The 16,590-nt window shown below is 49.2% G+C and overlaps 1 protein-coding gene across 3 annotated transcripts in view; it reads right to left on the bottom strand.

Moving 5' to 3' along the window:
* Nucleotides 1-3,781: 3,781 nt before the first annotated feature.
* Nucleotides 3,782-16,590, bottom strand: part of Slc41a3 (solute carrier family 41 member 3) — a 41,775-nt gene continuing 28,966 nt past the window's right edge. For all 3 annotated transcript variants that reach the window (XM_055617511.1, XM_055617513.1, XM_055617512.1), the window contains 7 exons: nt 15,970-16,114; nt 14,278-14,424; nt 12,443-12,587; nt 8,869-8,948; nt 7,498-7,632; nt 5,781-5,929; nt 3,782-4,612 (listed from right to left, as the gene is read on the bottom strand). In XM_055617511.1, coding sequence (XP_055473486.1) covers nt 4,400-4,612; nt 5,781-5,929; nt 7,498-7,632; nt 8,869-8,948; nt 12,443-12,587; nt 14,278-14,424; nt 15,970-16,114 — 1,014 coding nt within the window. In that variant the 3' untranslated portion in view covers nt 3,782-4,399. The remainder of the gene's footprint in view (nt 4,613-5,780; nt 5,930-7,497; nt 7,633-8,868; nt 8,949-12,442; nt 12,588-14,277; nt 14,425-15,969; nt 16,115-16,590) is intronic.

Raw genomic sequence — 16,590 nt, 5'->3', positions numbered from 1 at the left:
TCTATTATGTCTAAAATTTTTCAGCATTCAAAGACTGGACCACAAATGTTAATGCTTCCTTAATTACCCATTTTTCCCAATTTCCTTTGGGCCCCTTAACAGGATTTCTGTATGTCCAAAATGTCAGCTAGAAGAAATTCATGAGAACAACATCTAATTTCCTTAAGGGTTTTGAGTAGGTTTTTGGTTGTTTTCTATGGCCATGAATGTTTATTGTCATTGGGAGATGGTTATAAATTATTAAGGGTATTTTTCAGAGAGAAAACAAGGTTAGACTCAGGGATTCCTCTTTTCCTTTTTCTTTTCTCTATCTTTCTTTCTTAGATAAGGAGAAAGGGGGTTAAAAAGAAAGGGGAATACAAGGATATCTTATAAGAATAATAAGACAAAAGGTACATTATTGAATCTACTCAAGGTTTTATTTGTTATTTTTAAATAAGGTTAATTTTAACTCTGGTATAGGATTTTGTATATTGATGCAAAAATAAGTCTATTTTAATACCTTGGTAAATTTTAGTATAGTGATACAAATTCAAGGTTATTTCCAATACTTTTAAACTGCTATTACAAACTGTTTAGGGTATTAGGTATAGTTGTTAGTTAATCAACTCAAAGTCATGTCAGACACTAGTCTAATTTATCACAGGAGTATATATCCCGGGCTTAACAGATAGATATGATTTTGTAGGTAGATCAATTATATAAAGATAGGTAGTCTTCAAAAATGTCAGAGACCTACAGAATATGTCATTTAAAAATATCTTTATTATTTTAAAGACTCTTTGACAATGAGACAGATCATCTCCTGGTAGCATCCTGCCTACCTCAAAGAAGATGAGCATTGAAAAACCTCCATATAGAGATGGCTTCAAATGTGGCAAATGAGCCACATTTTTACTCGGGTAAAAAAAAAAAAATACCCTTGCTTTATGACAGACAGAATCCTGCCAAAAATGGGCAAGCTTAAATGCAGGACAAGTCAACTGCTGAACTCTGCCAAGACAGGGTAAGCAAGTCCTAAAAAGTTCCTGCTTCACATATATGACTATCAAATATTCTGAGCCAGAAGGCTGAAGATGATGCTCCAACATTATAGAGAATTATGGGTGACCGTTTCAGGCAGCAACTGTCTCTGTTAATTTTTTATTTTTTGGAAGCTGCTAACATGTACTTCCTATTTACTCCAGTAACCACTATTTCTTCTCAAGTCTCTGATTGTTTGAAGAACAAATAGTTATAATTCCACAATTAAGTTTAAGTTGTTTAGAATTTAGGAAAATGTTTTCATATAGGTAATACCAATAAGGATAAAAGTTAATTTAGGTATAGAACTCTAAACTTGTCAAGATAAGATAGATAATCAAATACTTTCTCCTAAGTTGCCAAATGAACATGGACTGGACATTGCACATATAAATCTTACCTGATAGTTTTCATAACTTTTATTATTATTATTATTGTAGTGAAAGAAAAGGAGCCTTTTATTGGACTTACAGGGGGAAGTGTGAATATAATGTTCTTTTGGAATGTATACAGTTTACCCTTGTTCATTCAAATGTTGATTTCTCTCCCCACTATCTGGTTTCAATCTGGACATTGTATTGTGATGCTTATTCTAAGCATCACCTATCTCAAGTTTGTGTAAACATGCCACCATTTGTTCTCTGTGTTGTCAGTTAAAACAACGAGCCCCAATGCTGTGCAATGGAGAGAATAGGGTGGGACATTCTGGTCCAGGGGGCAGGGGGGTCTGGGAGGAGAGGAGGAAGCGAAGGGAGAAGAGCAGATAATCCACAGGAGAGGTCTTAGAACCATGTGGAGAGATGAACTGGACCTAAGATATGATTAAAAGCAAATATAATGGGTGAAATCTGAATGATAGGAAACTACACGGGCTTGGAGGTTTAGGATGGAGTAACTATTGCCCAGCATTGTACTCTAGGTTAATTAAATAAACCCCAGTCTCTGTGTGGTGATTTGGGTATACAGCTGGTTTAGGAATAACCACTGCTTAACTAAAAGATGAATCAATAATAAATATTAATAACCCACAAGAATAGTGATATCTTATTTAAAAAAAAAAAAAAGAGAAAAAGAGAGGCAGGCAGATCTCTATGAGTTTGAGGCCAGCCTGGTCTGAGTTCCTGTCCTGAGTTCCAGGACAGCCCAGGGCTACACAGAGAAGACACCCTGTCTCAATCAGACCAAACAAACAAACAAACAAACAAGGAGGAAAAAAAGGAAAGGGGTGGGCTTAAAGGAAAAAGGAAAAGAAAAACTGTTCAGGCTTGGGAAAGAGTTCATGGTAAAACACCTGCTATATAAACACTGGGACTTGGGTTTGACTCCCAGAACCCATGCAGAATAGATAGGTATGGTGACTCATGCTTATACTTCCTGCACTGTGGAGGCAGAGACAGAAGGACCTCTGGGTTTACTGGCTGGCCAGTCACCCCTAATCCATGAGCTCCAGGTTCATGAGACACCCTGACTCAAAAATTAAGGTGTCTGAGGAATGAGACTATAGGTCACCTTCTTCTGGCCTCCATGCACACAGGGGCATGCTTACACCCAAGCACACTTGCACAGGTGAACTCACAGGAAAGGTTTCTAAGTGGACACCTCAGAGCTGCTGGAATTAAAAAAAATATTGGTAGTTTTGGACTTGTTCTTTGCAACAACAAAGGACCATTTCTCAATGGCTCATAGCATGTAATGAAAATGGAGTGTCTACAGCAATGGTTTCCAGCCTTCCTAATGCTGAGCCCCTTTAATACAGCTCCTCATGTTGTGGTGACACCCAAGCACAAAATTATTTCATTTCTACTTTATAACTGTAATTTTGCTACTGTTATGAATTGTAATGTAAATATCTAATGCATAACCTCCAAAGGGGTCACAACCCACAGGTTGAGAAACACTGGTCTAGACACTGGCCTAGACCCAGAAAGATTTCCTAAGGTCTATCTTGAACCTAGGGAAGGATTGGTTACTGTTTGGGGTCTGCTACCAGTTTAATCTCACTGTAGCTTTCTCCGTCTGGCGAAACCATTATACCTAAGACATGTGAATCCATGAGGCACCCAACACCACACCACTTCGGCTTGCACCGTCACCAGAAAGGGTGTGATTCTCCTCTACTTTTGACTCCATGTCACATAACCAACGCTTCAGAAGCTGAGCAAAAAAGGCTCAGTGTGTAGCCTTGTCCATCACACCCGCCTTCCCTTTCACCAAACAAAGATGTGTTTGAGTTGGGTTATAATTTAAACTTCAGCCTGAAACCTACTATGTAAATGAGCACACTCAGCAAGTACGATGGAAGCCCAGCAATCCTTACCATTACTCTCTTACCTTACTCTCCGACTCCATCTGCTTCTTTCACAGAACTGATGAAAGCCAATGTTCAATGCCTCTGTGATACTGTCTCCATCTGAGCCTCAGGACAGAGGCTCTGCCCAGGTAGCCTGGAGCTTAGCCCACACCCCCTTCAGCCTATTCTCTCTCTCACCCGCCTCTATGCCCACGAGGAGGGAGACTTTGTGGACCATCAACCTGCTCTGCAGACCCTGAACTTCTACCTTGGTTTGGCCAATGGAAGACAGGCTGGAGATGGAAGGGCAGTGTGGGGTCTGTGTACCTTCTTCCCGTAAGCAGTTGGCAGGTGACACGCATACTCAACCAAACCACTAGCAACACCGCCCTAGAGAAATTTCATCTACTGCTTGGAGACTGAGCCTTACGGCTTCCCTGATCACTCTGAAGGACACCAAACACCAAGTGCAAAGTCAGCTATATTTTATTATACATCTTTTGATCACCAGAACCTAAACAGAAGGTTCTGCTATAAAACAGAGGAAAGGAGAAATAAAAAGAAAGCAGCTACAAGATTAAATGCTGGGTTATACATGAGGGGTATTGCAGGGCCTGCCTGGGGTGAGGGGCATGGTCGCTGGGCCCAGAGCACTAGCAGTGTGGGCCCAGCGAGCTGGACCCAGGGATGGCAGCTAAGTCAGGGCTTAGGTATCCCTGAGACCTGGGGATGCAGAAGAGTTTCTATCCTGCTCCACCCAACCTGTGTTACACCAACAGGCTTCCTCCTCAGCATCTTCAGGTTAGAACAGCCTGCTCTCTCTCTCTCTACACACACACACACACAGGCACATATGTGCACCAGGCATACATACTCACTCACACACTTGCTCCTGATGCCAGGGCTCCGCCTCTGGCTCAGCTACCAACTTCAGAATCAAGGTGTGTGCTCGTCTCCCTGGCAGACGGATGAGGCCACTGCCCAGGCAGATGTCTAGCAGCTTGAGGCCCCAGCAGGAGGAACGGCCTGCCAGATACTGTGGATATAAGGGAAAGTTCCATGGAGACCTGCAGGTGGCAGGCTCCATCAGGGAGGCACAGAAACTAGCTCTGAAACCAGCTCTGCGAGACCAATTCTGGCCCTCAGTATCCAGTCCAGGAGGAAGCACAGTGCCAGGAGGCTAGTACCCAGCAGGTCCCCAAGGCCCGTGAGGTAAGGTATACAGTGGTTGTCAGGATCTATGCCCTGGTGCCAGGTCAGCCGAACCATCACTTCTGCCAGGTACAGTAGGATTAACACCTGCCAGAAGAGCAAAGAGATGGAAAAAAACAAATCAGAGGCCCAGTGACAACCAAGAACACCAGCCAGTTTCCAAGGACACCACCAAGGCAGACAAACCAACCCCAGCAAGTTCCCTCTCTCCAGCTTTGCTTGGGGCCTGCAGTGTCTTGGACATGGGCTGAAAGCTTGCTTCCTACTGGGGTGGCACTGAGGTGGGGGGACTGTTCGAAGTTGAGGCCTAGTGAGAAATGGTAAGGTCATGAATAAACTGATACTTCTTGTCTGAATCAGGTCTCAAAGCAGGCTGTTAAAGAGTAAGACTTGGCCATTGCTGCTGACTGGCTTTCTTACGCACACCACAGCTGGTTCTCTGTCCACTCTCCCACGTCTGTCACAGGCTGGTTGGACCCCCAGCAACTTAAGTGTGAGCAGATCAATTCTTTTATTTGTCAGTTATCCAGCAACACAGAAGAGGGCAGAGTGGGGTCTAACGAAGGCTCTAGACTCAACCATTGTATGCCTTTCCTATTGGTTCGGTCCTGCCCTAGCCTCTGAAGTACTCCACGGACCAGCTGCCACTCACCAGCCAGGACCCTCCCTGGTTGAACCCCTCCCCCTTGGGAGGCTTGGTGAGCTCCTCAGGAAGCTTCCAAGGAGCAGTCCACAGTGTCTAGAGGCCTCTCTGCGGACACCAGGGACACTAGCCAGCTGCCAGCTCCACAGCACCGAGTGCTCCCCTCTTAACGCAGCAGCAGCTTAATCTCTTTCACATCGTCCACATGCCGTCCTACATGTGAAAGGACGACGACACAAGCCCTTGAGTACCGTACAAAGCAGGGGCTTTTGTGAGGGGTGGACTCAGCCTCCTTTGTGGAACACAGCGTGTCTACAGCCGCTCTTCCAGCATTCTGTGTGGCATGTGCGGCGCAGTGCAAAGCGAGTGAAGGATGAGGGTTGAGGTGCAACCGTGCAGTGTGCGGTAAGAAGTGTGCAGCTGAGTCGCAGTGCGAGGCGTGTGGCGCGCAGCACAGTGGCCTCTGGGTCTAGTCCATGCCCCTGGGCTTGAGTAAGTTGGCGGAAGCTTTGCATGATGGGAAGCCTATGCTCTTGACCTCCACAGAACAAGGACCACTGATGTTGGCTGAGAGGCTGTAAAGCTGTGTGTCAATGTCACTGTCGCCCTCACCTGGACGATGCCTGCCACCAGGTACAGTGCCACAAAGATCTTGCTGCTTGTCACTGAATGGCCTTCCACCAGGCAGATGAGGTAGAAGAAAATCAGATGTCCTGGGATCACCAGGAAGAGCAGGACTCGAGCTGACACAGAATTGACTTCTAGAGGAAGGAATGAAACCAAGAGGATCACAAAACCTACTTACTTGCAGAGGCCATCTTGGCAAAGGAAGAGTCCCCAGTGAGACATCCAAGTTCTTTTGCCTACAAACACCTGTGTTGCAGCACACTCTATTAAGTGGGGACTCAGTCCTGGCCTTCCCTTCCTTTAGTGAAGGGATTAGAATCATGTACGAGTCCAAACACAGAAGGTCAGACATATTAAAAACAAAACAAACAAACAAAAAACCCTCGGACCAGGAAGTGTGTACAAGTGGGAACAGTTTCTCTGAAGACCCTTGGGTGGAGAGGACATGGGCTGAGATGGAGGAGAGATTGTGGAAAAGAGCCTGTGGCACTCGGGAGTGTGACATACTCATAGGTTCCTGGGCTCCCCCTACCTCAGCCCTGTCAGTGCTGCTGGGCCATCAGTGAGCTCTAAGCTCTGGTTTTCCTCTGCTCTCTGAGTTTAAGGATCCATAGTAAGTGGGCTTCACCACACCCAGGCCCAACAACAAACCTTTGGAAATTACAGCAAGTGAATGTGACCCCTTCTCAAACACAACGGTACAGTAAAAGTGAGACAGTCAGGAAAAGGCACGGAATCACATGTCAAACTCAGAAAACCCAAGAACAACAAAATCAACTAAAGGAGACGTGAACTAAAGCAGTTTTGTTTGGTTCTGTTTGTTAGAATAGAGTGTAGCTTGGTGACAAAGCATTTGCTGAGCATGCTCAAGGCCCTGGGGTTCCATCCCTAGCTCCACAGAAACCACTTTTGAGGGGCAAAGAGGAGCAGGCTATCATAGAACCCAGGATGGCCTTCAACTTCTGGTTCTCCTGCCTCTATCTCCTGAATCCTGGGAAGACAGGTGTGCACTACCCGTATCACTATCCTCAGGCTCTCCGTTTACTTTTTAGCTTGTGTCTCTCATTGATAGGCCTGAAGCTCACTCATGAGGTAAAGCTTGCTGGCCAAGAAACCCTGGCAATTCCCTCGGCTCCACCTTCCCAGCACTGCAGTCACAAGGGAGCGCCGCCATGCCTGGTCTTTGCTGTTGCTGATGGGTTTTGTTGTGCTGGTGGTTGTTGGTCTTTAGGGTGTGTTAGGGACTGAACTCGGGTCCTCACATTTGTACAGCAAGCATTTTCTCCGGACCCAGCCATCTCCTCAGCCCCAACTCTTTATCTTTTTAAAGGCATATAAAGAGAACCTAAACGGGAAGCTGTGGAGTGGATGACTACCCAGAATATACAGCTTGTGGGAGCAGCATGCCAAGTGGAGCAGCTGGACTAGACGCTCGAGAAAATCTGTAGGCAAAGCATGTGTGAACAGGAAGGATTACATAAGTAACACAGAAGAAGGGTCTGCAGTTTGTGAATTACGTTAGAAGATATGGGAGCGTGTGCGTGTGGTCACCACTGCTTGCAAGGCTGAGGTGAGACGACTGTCACCTGAGCCCAGGGGTTCAAGGCCAGCCCGGGCAGCATAGTGAGACACATTGCAAACATAAGAACAAGGGGGGGGGGGAATAAGGAAGTCATGTGGCCTCTGCAGACAGCATACTGACCCGAGGAGCAGAAAATGAAGAACGGGTTAGGCCAGAACCTTTTCATCTGGACGGGGAGGACCCCAGGTGTGCTCCACATGTGCAGGAAGGTGGAGATGCGGCTGGTCTGAATGGCCACCAGGTTGCCACCAACACCTGTGAGGAGAGAGGGTGTAGCATGCTCCGACCTCTGGCTTCTAGCTCTTACCATACACTGCTTTCTCTGGGCTAGGGTCCTTGATTGGCACAGTGTTTATCTCCTCTTTCCTTGCCACTCAGATGGCACTGGGTGCCATCACTCTGCATTCAGTGATGGGTGTCTTCAGGGGGGCTCAAGAGGCTGAGGAATGGTATATAGAACATCAAAGGAGCCAGGAGGCCATCAAGAGCCCAGAAAACCAAGAGCATGTCCACGCCCTGAATCTGAGGCATCCTTCTGAGGCTGTGAGCCCTGCAGGATGGCATGAGCTAGCTGGCCACAGCCTTCTCTTGGGAGCTGCCAGCGTATGGGCCTGTCCCAGACAGGGGTCCACAGCCCCACAAGAACTTTCCCAACTAGACCAGGGTCTGAGATCAGCCACACAGGTGGCCCCAGTGGAGAAAGACATTGACCTGCAGGCACACGGTGGCTAGAAATTAAAATTTCTCTTGACTGTACACAACTTTAAAAAGAAGGCAAATAAATTACTTATGTTTATAGATTTGGCCTCAATTCCCAGTCTCTCTCAACCTGTGAGCTCCCTGGGAACCAGGATCCAGCTTCCCACAGCCACCATGGCTGGAAGGACAGGGCAGGCAGCACTTCCTTTAGGCTAAGAATGGCCTCCAGCTAGCCCTACTCCCCATCTTGCTTGCCTGACATCTCTGAGCAGCTGGGAGAGGAGTCAGGGTATCAGCAACCCAAAGCGTGCAGACCAATGACAGTAAGGCAACGAAAGGAAGCAAGTCAGTGCAGGACAGCAGGGAACTATGGGGGCCCAGTGCTGTACCGCTCATGCTGGCTGTTATCAGGCCTCTACTGTCGTGGGCTTGATTTTTAAGGTGAAGTCAGAGATCCTGAGTCTCCTGTGTGACTCTAAAACAAACTATGAAAACCTAGCCTGGTGCTTGCATCTTAAGTGCCAGTACTTAGGAGGCTGAGGAGGAATATCATCACCATGGGTTCAAGTCCAACCTGGGCTACACAGAGTTCCAGGGCAGCCTGATCTACAAAGTGAGACCCCATCAAAAACAATAAGATAAATGTGCTTCATTCTCTTCACGTCCCTTCAGATCCTTTGCATCTAAGAAAATCAAGCCTGACAGACCCTGAAGGCTGTGCAGGCTCAGCTTGCCCAACTACCTCCCTTAGCCATCCCAGAGTCCCCGAAAGGAGCCGCACCCAGCACTCACCACATATGACAGGAGTCAGGACAGCCATGCCTTTAAACTGATGTTTAGAAATGGTTTTGCTCAGGATGAGGCCTCCGAAACTGGGGGAAGAATGGAGCTGGCATTAGAGTGGCCTGGCCATCTGCCCACTGGCCACCTTCCTGGGCTTCATAAACAACATCCCATCCTTGCACAGAATGTCTGCTGCAGCCACAGAATGGACTATAGTGGTCGTCATCAACATTGCCTACCAGAAGCCATGTTAGGACCAAGCTGAGATAGTGGCCAGGGTGAGGACTGTTTCCTTGGAGCTAGGATGAGGCACCCTGAAGCTCACCGTGGTGGGTGGCTTTTGTCAACCGGACACAAACTTAGACACCTCTGGGAAGAAAGGAACTTTATTTGAGAAAATGATTCCATCAGATGGTCCTGCAGGCAAGCTTGTGGCTCGTTTTCTTGGTTGATGGCTGATGCAGGAGGGCCCAGCCCACTGTGAGTGTTGCCATGCCTGGACAGGTGATCTTGGGGCATATAAGAAAGCAACCTGAGCAAGCCATGGGGACCCAGCCAGTAAATAGCACTCCTTTATGGCCCCTGCTTCAGTCTTCAGAGTCCTGTTTTGAACTCCTGCCTTGACTTCCCTTAGTGATGGGCTGAAATTTCTAATCTAAAATAAACTTTTTCCTCCCCAAGTTGTTTTTGGTCATGGTGTTTTGTCACAGCAATAGTAACTCCAAGACATAGGCGTCTCTACAGTCAGAGCCCCACAGCATCAGGACAGGGTCTGGAGCTGGGCTGTAGGCCTCTCACTTCTCTGCTCAGCTTCGGCTCTCCCAGCTGCCAGCACTCCTGTGGCTGTAAGTGGCCCTGGTGAGAGGTTCAGAGAGTACAGTGTGGGCCATTCACAGGTGATGTGGCGAGGCCACTCCAGCCGCAAACCCACGGCACCTGTGTCGCCCTCCCAGCACCTGTGTTGTTCTCACTTTGAGTGCTCCATGGCTCTTGGGAGGGAGCAACTTGATTAAGAAACACCTGTGGATAGTTAAGGCCCACCTCTAGGCTGTACCACTGGGGATGTGTCTGTGAGGCCACGCCCTGCCCTGGTCTTTCCTTTTGTGCCCTTCTCTATGCATGTGGTCACCATGACGTGGACAGCTTTCCATACACGCAGACTCATCTCCTCTTTCTGCCCAGCAGCACAGGGCCAACCAGCCATGCACTGAACCCTCTAAATCCATGAGCAAATCAGTTATTCTCCCCCAGGTTGTGTCTGCCAGGCATTTTTGTCAGTGACAAAAACGGCAACCAAAGGGAAAACTAGAACCAGAGACACAAAGTCGCCCATGTGACCAAACCTGACCACATGTTTCTGAACTCTTTGGAACTGGTTCAAGGGAGGAAGTTGGGGAAATCCAGATTAATGGGCTTGGAGAGCCTAGAATGTTCTAAGTGGAGTTAGGGAGGGAGTGGCAACAGGAACTTGGACAGTGAAGGCCTGGCCCCTGTGAGGCTTCACACAGGAATGAGGGCTCCAATGGGAACTGAGCTAGGAGCCATTCATGATGTATGCTGGCAAAGAATTTTGTAACAATATTGTAACAATATTCCAGTATGGAAGTCACTCACAAGGCCCACTCCTAGTTGAGAAGCCAAAGGCAGCAAAGACTGCTGGGGGACAGAAAATCAGTTTTCTTCAAGGCTGGAGCCCCCAGTAGGCTATAAGTAACTAGACTGAGTAGGATATATAGACATACACGTATCTATCTATCTGTCTGTCTGTCCATCTGTCCATCCATCCATCTGTGGAGGACATGAAGTCCGGACAGGGATGGGAAAGAATCCTAAGATCTGGAAGTGGAACACTGAGGAGTGAGTTTGACCAAAATAAAATGTATTCTTGTATGAAGGAGTAAAGGGAATTTTACTTATTTTGGTTATGCCCTCAAAAGTGGTAGGGCTAGGAATGACTTATTTGGTGGAGATGCTGAGGCAGCACAGCACTCAGGCTATGGTATAGTAATTCTGGCTGCTTTTAGTTAGGTTTACAGTGAGAATTGGGAGCAGAAAGCAGATCAGTCGGACCTGGGAAATGTCTAACTCCAGAAAAGTTACAGATAGTGGATGTGGCTGCCCAAGAAATTAGTGACAGTCAAGAGAAGCCAAGCACTTTCAGGGCATCTCAGGAATTGACCAGACCCTATCCTTCCCAGGCTCTGAGATGTTAAATTATAAATTCATATGAATGTCATTCTCCTGAGAATAGCTCAGGAGCTCTCTTATTCACACAGGTCCAGCCAGGGAGGGTCTTTCTGAATTGAGCCACCCATGCACCTAAAGGCTGCTGTCTACACGGACTAAGGGATACTGCCTGAGCTCATGGTAGACCTTGGTGTTGGACATGTGGTGCTGGCTTGCAAGCATGTAGAATGCAAGCGTAGAAGGTCATGGAGCTTCCACCCATATTTCAGGGGAAAGTCCTCAGCCAGGCAATGAATGGCAAGGTCAGGATCTCTTGAGGCAGCCTGAGTGGGTGATATGTGAAGCTAGGAGAGTCAGAGCCTAGACGAGAGGGGGTTGGAGGGATGACTTGAGTGTGTTTAAGGTGTCTCGGTGTGGAGACAGTCAAAGATGGAGGCCCTGTGGGCAGGTGACTGAAAGGCCACAGGAGCTGAACTTCCCAAGCCTGTTGAGTCTTGTATCGTGCCACCATTTGTTCCAGATGCCAGACATGGGGCTATAGATTGAGTGCCTTGCCATGTTGCAGTCTTACTTTGGTAGTCTGTGTTTTCTCTGAGATACAACTTGTTTTTGGCTTACGGTATCTAAAGTCTTGGAAGAGATCTTGATCTTAGATTGCTGGATAGTGTGGGAACTGTTAGCACTGTGGGGACGACTGACGTCCCCATGGAATGATAATGCAATGCTATGATTTGAAGTCATTTGTCTGTGTGTCAACTTGATAAGGGTGGGTTGTGATGGCTGTTTTTTTTCCAAGGCCTCACTATATAGCCCTGGACAGCCTTGAACTTGTTTTGTAGACCAGGCTTGGCCTCAGCCTCACAGAGATCCACCCACCTCTGTCTCCAGAGTGCTGGGACTGAAGGCATGTGGGACCTTGCCTGGCCTGAAATGGTTAATCCTGACTGTTTGCTTGACAGATTTGGAATCACTAGATGATCAGTACCGCATGTGTCTGTCAGGACATTTCCAGAAAGGGTTTGATTATGACTGCTCACTGGGGCTGGGGTTTGATGGATCCCTTGATAGATTAATAACCTTCTCGTTGGGAGATGGCAAAAAGGCAGAAGGTACACCTAGCTAGGAGGAGCAGCTCACTGGGGGTGTGAACCCCTGGAGGCCACATGCTAGCCTGGCCTCCCAGAGATGACTGGGAGCCTAGCCTGGATCCCAGTCATCTCTGACGTCAACAGCACTTCTCTGTGATATGCTCTTGGGACCATGTTCTAAGCACATGGCCAAACGACCACAGACTAAATCCTCTGCAACAGAGAAAAAGTAATCTTCCCTCCCTGAGGTTGTTTCCGTCAGGCATTTCTGTCACAGAATGGAGGGGTTGCTGTTCCACGATGCTCACCTGCTAATGATCATAGCCAGGATGATGGGAAACCACCCATACTTCAGGATCTTCATGATGGGAGGGTTCTGCCTGGCAATGATGATCCACAGAGGGGTGAGAGCCATGAAGCCGACACAGACCAGCGGCATCAGGTACCACGTCTCTGAGAGAAAGCACACATACACAGCTCATATGGTCAAGGCTGGCACACAGGAACTGGTTGGGGTGTGGCCTTCCACAGGTGTGAGTGAGTTGGGAACCGAGGGCCCTTGCCATTTAGCATGGCTGTCCTGCCAGAGGGCCTCAGGAAAGCCCGTCTCTGCCCTGTCACCTCCAGCACTTCTCTGGAAATTGTCAAGACCCTTGATCAGGTTTTCCCCTACCCAGTGTTATGATAAATAGCACTAGGACAGGGTCTGAGCAGGAGGCAGCCTTGCACGTGCATGGCAGTTCTCCGCAGCCCTCCTCAGAGGTACCAAAAAAAGAAAAATAAATAGATAAATAATAAATTAAACCAGAAGAGCAAAGAGGCAGCTCCCAGGGCACATGGCCACTTTCTCCTGGCTGAGACATCTGCATTATTGTGGGGTATGGATCAGGCTGGCTTGGTAGCTACTCCTAGCCCAGAGCCACCTCCAGCTGTGAGGTCAGTACCTGCTTATCCAGGCCTGTCTTACCTCAAAGTACTACTTGCCTCTGCTCCCTCCCAGCCTCATTCTCTTGACTCCACCTCCCACACGTGCACAGGGCACTGACCTGCACCCTGTCCCTACCCTCCCGAGAAGCCCCAGTGCTAGGTGGCCATGCTTGGTGTCTGTCCCATTCTCCTCCTCTGGCTGGGGTCACTGGGTGGAGTTCCTGGGTGTGCTGTCATAGCCCCTCTTTATTCTCCACAGCCCACAACTGCGGTCCCTTCGTCTGCCACAGGTGCTCCAGGCTAGCTATAGACCAAACGCTTCGTGGTAGATATGGCCAGCTTCCGTACCATCCCTGGAGCCAGAAGGCAGACCCCTCAATCTCCAAGCAGGTCACTAATACCCAGAGACACAGTAGCCTGTGGAAGCATCTCCTTACAAGATACTTGGGAGGGCAGTCTAGGATCTCCAGAACTTCTGACAGGAGCTGTACAGCTCTCACATTCATGTACCTTCCTGACTGCTCCTGGCAGGTATAAGCTAGCTCACTTCCCAGTCAGCAAAGACCTCTCTCCTGGGATTGGGCCCTGAGCATAGGCAGAGGTGTGTGTGTGTGGTGGTGGTGGTGGTGGTGGATGGCACTTTTATTTGCTTTGGAAGTCAAATGCAAATAACAAATTTCTATGCAAATCTTGTTTTAAACTCAGTGTGGCCTAAAAGTACAACTAGTTCATCCTCTCTGATTCCAAGGCTCCTCACTGTCACCTAACAGGACAGGACAGGAGTCAGTCCAGACCAGATAGCGGTGTCCCAGGTAGGGTGGAGGCCACCCTGAGCGGTTTTGTCTGCACCTGCTGCTTATTCTCAGACCTCCAAATCTTTCTTTCCACAAAGCACTAAGATGTGCTAGGCATCTCCTCCAACAACTGTTACCATTTTCGAACCCCTCTCCCACGGCTGGCCTCATCCTGAAGGACAGACTCATCCCCCTCCAGAGCAGCCTCGGTGGAAACTGACATCCCGAATCTGTAGGCCTGAGCGGTTCATCTCATCCCACACTCAGTTTCTCCAGCCATCCTGGACTTGCTGAAGGACTCCAGGTGTCCCCCTGTCACAGCACCCTGGCTCCTTTCTTTGGAGATGGTGTGTGTGTGTGTGTGTGTGTGTGTGTGTGTGTTTATGGTATCTTCGAGTGCCCTTCCCTGGAGCCTCCCCTACCTTTGTGCCTGTAGAAGAAGCTGCTTATCAGGGCCAGGATGGACAGTGTGATGAGGTCTCCTAGGCTGGCTGCAATGGGCGTGGCGATGTTATCAGGGTTGACCCCGAACTTCCGAGCACCAATCACTATGCATATCATCAGAATTCCTGCAGTGGGAGGAGGGGAGGCCAAGGGAGCGGTTGATGTTGAGATGGCATAGAGGCACCCCTCCCAGCCCCACCCCCTGAAGGATCAAGAAGGTGGTTAGAAACTAAATAGTTCAATCTCTAAAAGTCTGGATGCTCAGCAGGTTGCCTACCTCCCTGAGTTTCTGTGACTGGCTGGTACTTGTGGGGGTCCCCTAAAAACCCTGAAGACACATGTGAGCAGGCAGGTAGCCTCTCAAACCACCTGGAACTACAGGGACACAGCACTCCCAGCCTCTGCTGCACGGAGGGATGGCTGCTCCTAGGGTACCATAAGTAGCAGGAGCCCGAGGGGCAGGGGACCTGGCCTCTAATATCTGCTGAGCCCTCTGAGTAACTGATGTGAGATATTTCTCAGGTCCAAGTACCAACGGAGGAGGGAGCAGGAGGGTAGGTGGGTGTGTGTCCCAACACCACTGCAGAGGAGGGTTCAGCCCGGATATCAGACACCTCGTGGGGGTCCATTATGCCACACTGTCCTTGGGTCACGGGGATGAAACACATGACCCTGAGATCTAGGTGGTCATGGGCTTCATGGATTGGCTGGGAGATCAGAGAGGCTTTGCTCTGAGGTCTCAGCCCCAGGACCCTCTGCTTTGTCTGAGGGCACCTGCCCTGCAGTCTTGCAAGCCTTGTTATTACCGGCTGGGGCTTCTACTTCAGCAGGGCTCCCCTCGGTTTTTCACAACACTCTGCATCTTGGCTTTTAGAATGTAACACTACTTAGAATCCTTTCTAGTAAGGCCCCGTGCCTGGTCCCTGGCACCACAAAATGAAGGGAGTTAAAAATAAAAACAACTAGTTCATTCTCAAAGCTGTCCTAATGCTGCTGCCACCTGCCACATTGTATCCTATGTGTGACCACAGCCCTGTTTTTCTAAATTCCAGCTCCAAGTGGACCTCACTTTACACAGCAGAGCCAATGGGCTGGTGCTGGTCTCACTGAAGCCCGATAAAGGGCGCTTACGGGTGTGGAGATGCTTATTAAAAACCATTATGCACACTTGTAATCCCAGCACTCGGGAAGCTGAGGGAGGGGGCCTGTTATAATTGTGAGCCAATTTGTACACAGCTCTATACATCACACTCCTGACACATGTAGAGGCCAACAAACTAGATGAAGAAAGTTGACATGCTCAGGTCTCTGACCTTAGCAAAGAGTGATAAACTGAAGTCTGTCCAGGCTTAGAGAAGGGACAACAGAGCTCCCCCAGGCATGCACATGCTTTCTGCGCGCGCGCGCGCGCGCGCACACACACACACACACACACACACACACACACACACACACACACGAGTGTGCATGCCACATGTCCTGGAGAGGGCACAGGACAGACTGAGGACCTAATGGGCTCTTCTTACCCACTTCAGACCTGAAGTTCCACATTAGCGCCACGGCAGCCTCATTGCTCACCTTTCCGGAGAAAACAGCAGAGAAGCAAGCCTCGGGCCTGGGGTCTGGGGTGCATGAGGCATGGGACCTGAGGTGCATGGGGCATGGCTCACCTAGGGCCAAGGCAGCAAGGAAGGCAGTGATGACGCTGCTCGTGCACAGTAATGCCACCTTGTCCCAATCCAATGCTTCTTTGGACACTATGCCGAGCAGCAGGGCGGCCAGTGCAGCCAGGAGCCCCACGACAGTGGCCTGCACCTGCCAAGACAGAAATCAGACCCATGAGAAGGGTCCCTGAGCACCGTCACCACACCTGTCCTTCTGACTTTGGGTCACCTAAGGGGTCAAACAAGGCCTCCATCACTACCGTATACCCTTCACCCTGGGCCCTGCTGGCAGTTTTCCTCCTCAGCACTCCCTCGAGAGACTCCCTGTCTACCTCTGTCCCATGTGAGATGCCACCTGAAAGAGGAAAGCGGGGTCTTGGAGAGACACCTGGCTCTGGCCCAGAGCTCCGTGTTTGCTGGCACAGGTGCATACTCAGCAACCCCGACAGCAGGACTGACTGGCTCTCCCTCCCATGGTAGCCCAGGCCCACAGCATCCTCCCACAGGCCTGGCTCACACCCTAACTATCCTCTCCCCAGGCCACATCCCCATTACAGCTGCTTCTTTGTCTCTGGAGCATGATGCTCTGGGCTGCTAAGACCCTCACCACCTAGAGCCCAGGTCTGA

Source organism: Psammomys obesus, unplaced genomic scaffold (assembly GCF_907164565.1).
Source record: "Psammomys obesus unplaced genomic scaffold, mPsaObe1.curated_primary_1811, whole genome shotgun sequence".
Classification (NCBI taxonomy): domain Eukaryota; kingdom Metazoa; phylum Chordata; class Mammalia; order Rodentia; family Muridae; genus Psammomys; species Psammomys obesus.
This window is presented reverse-complemented; position numbering and strand designations above follow the sequence as displayed.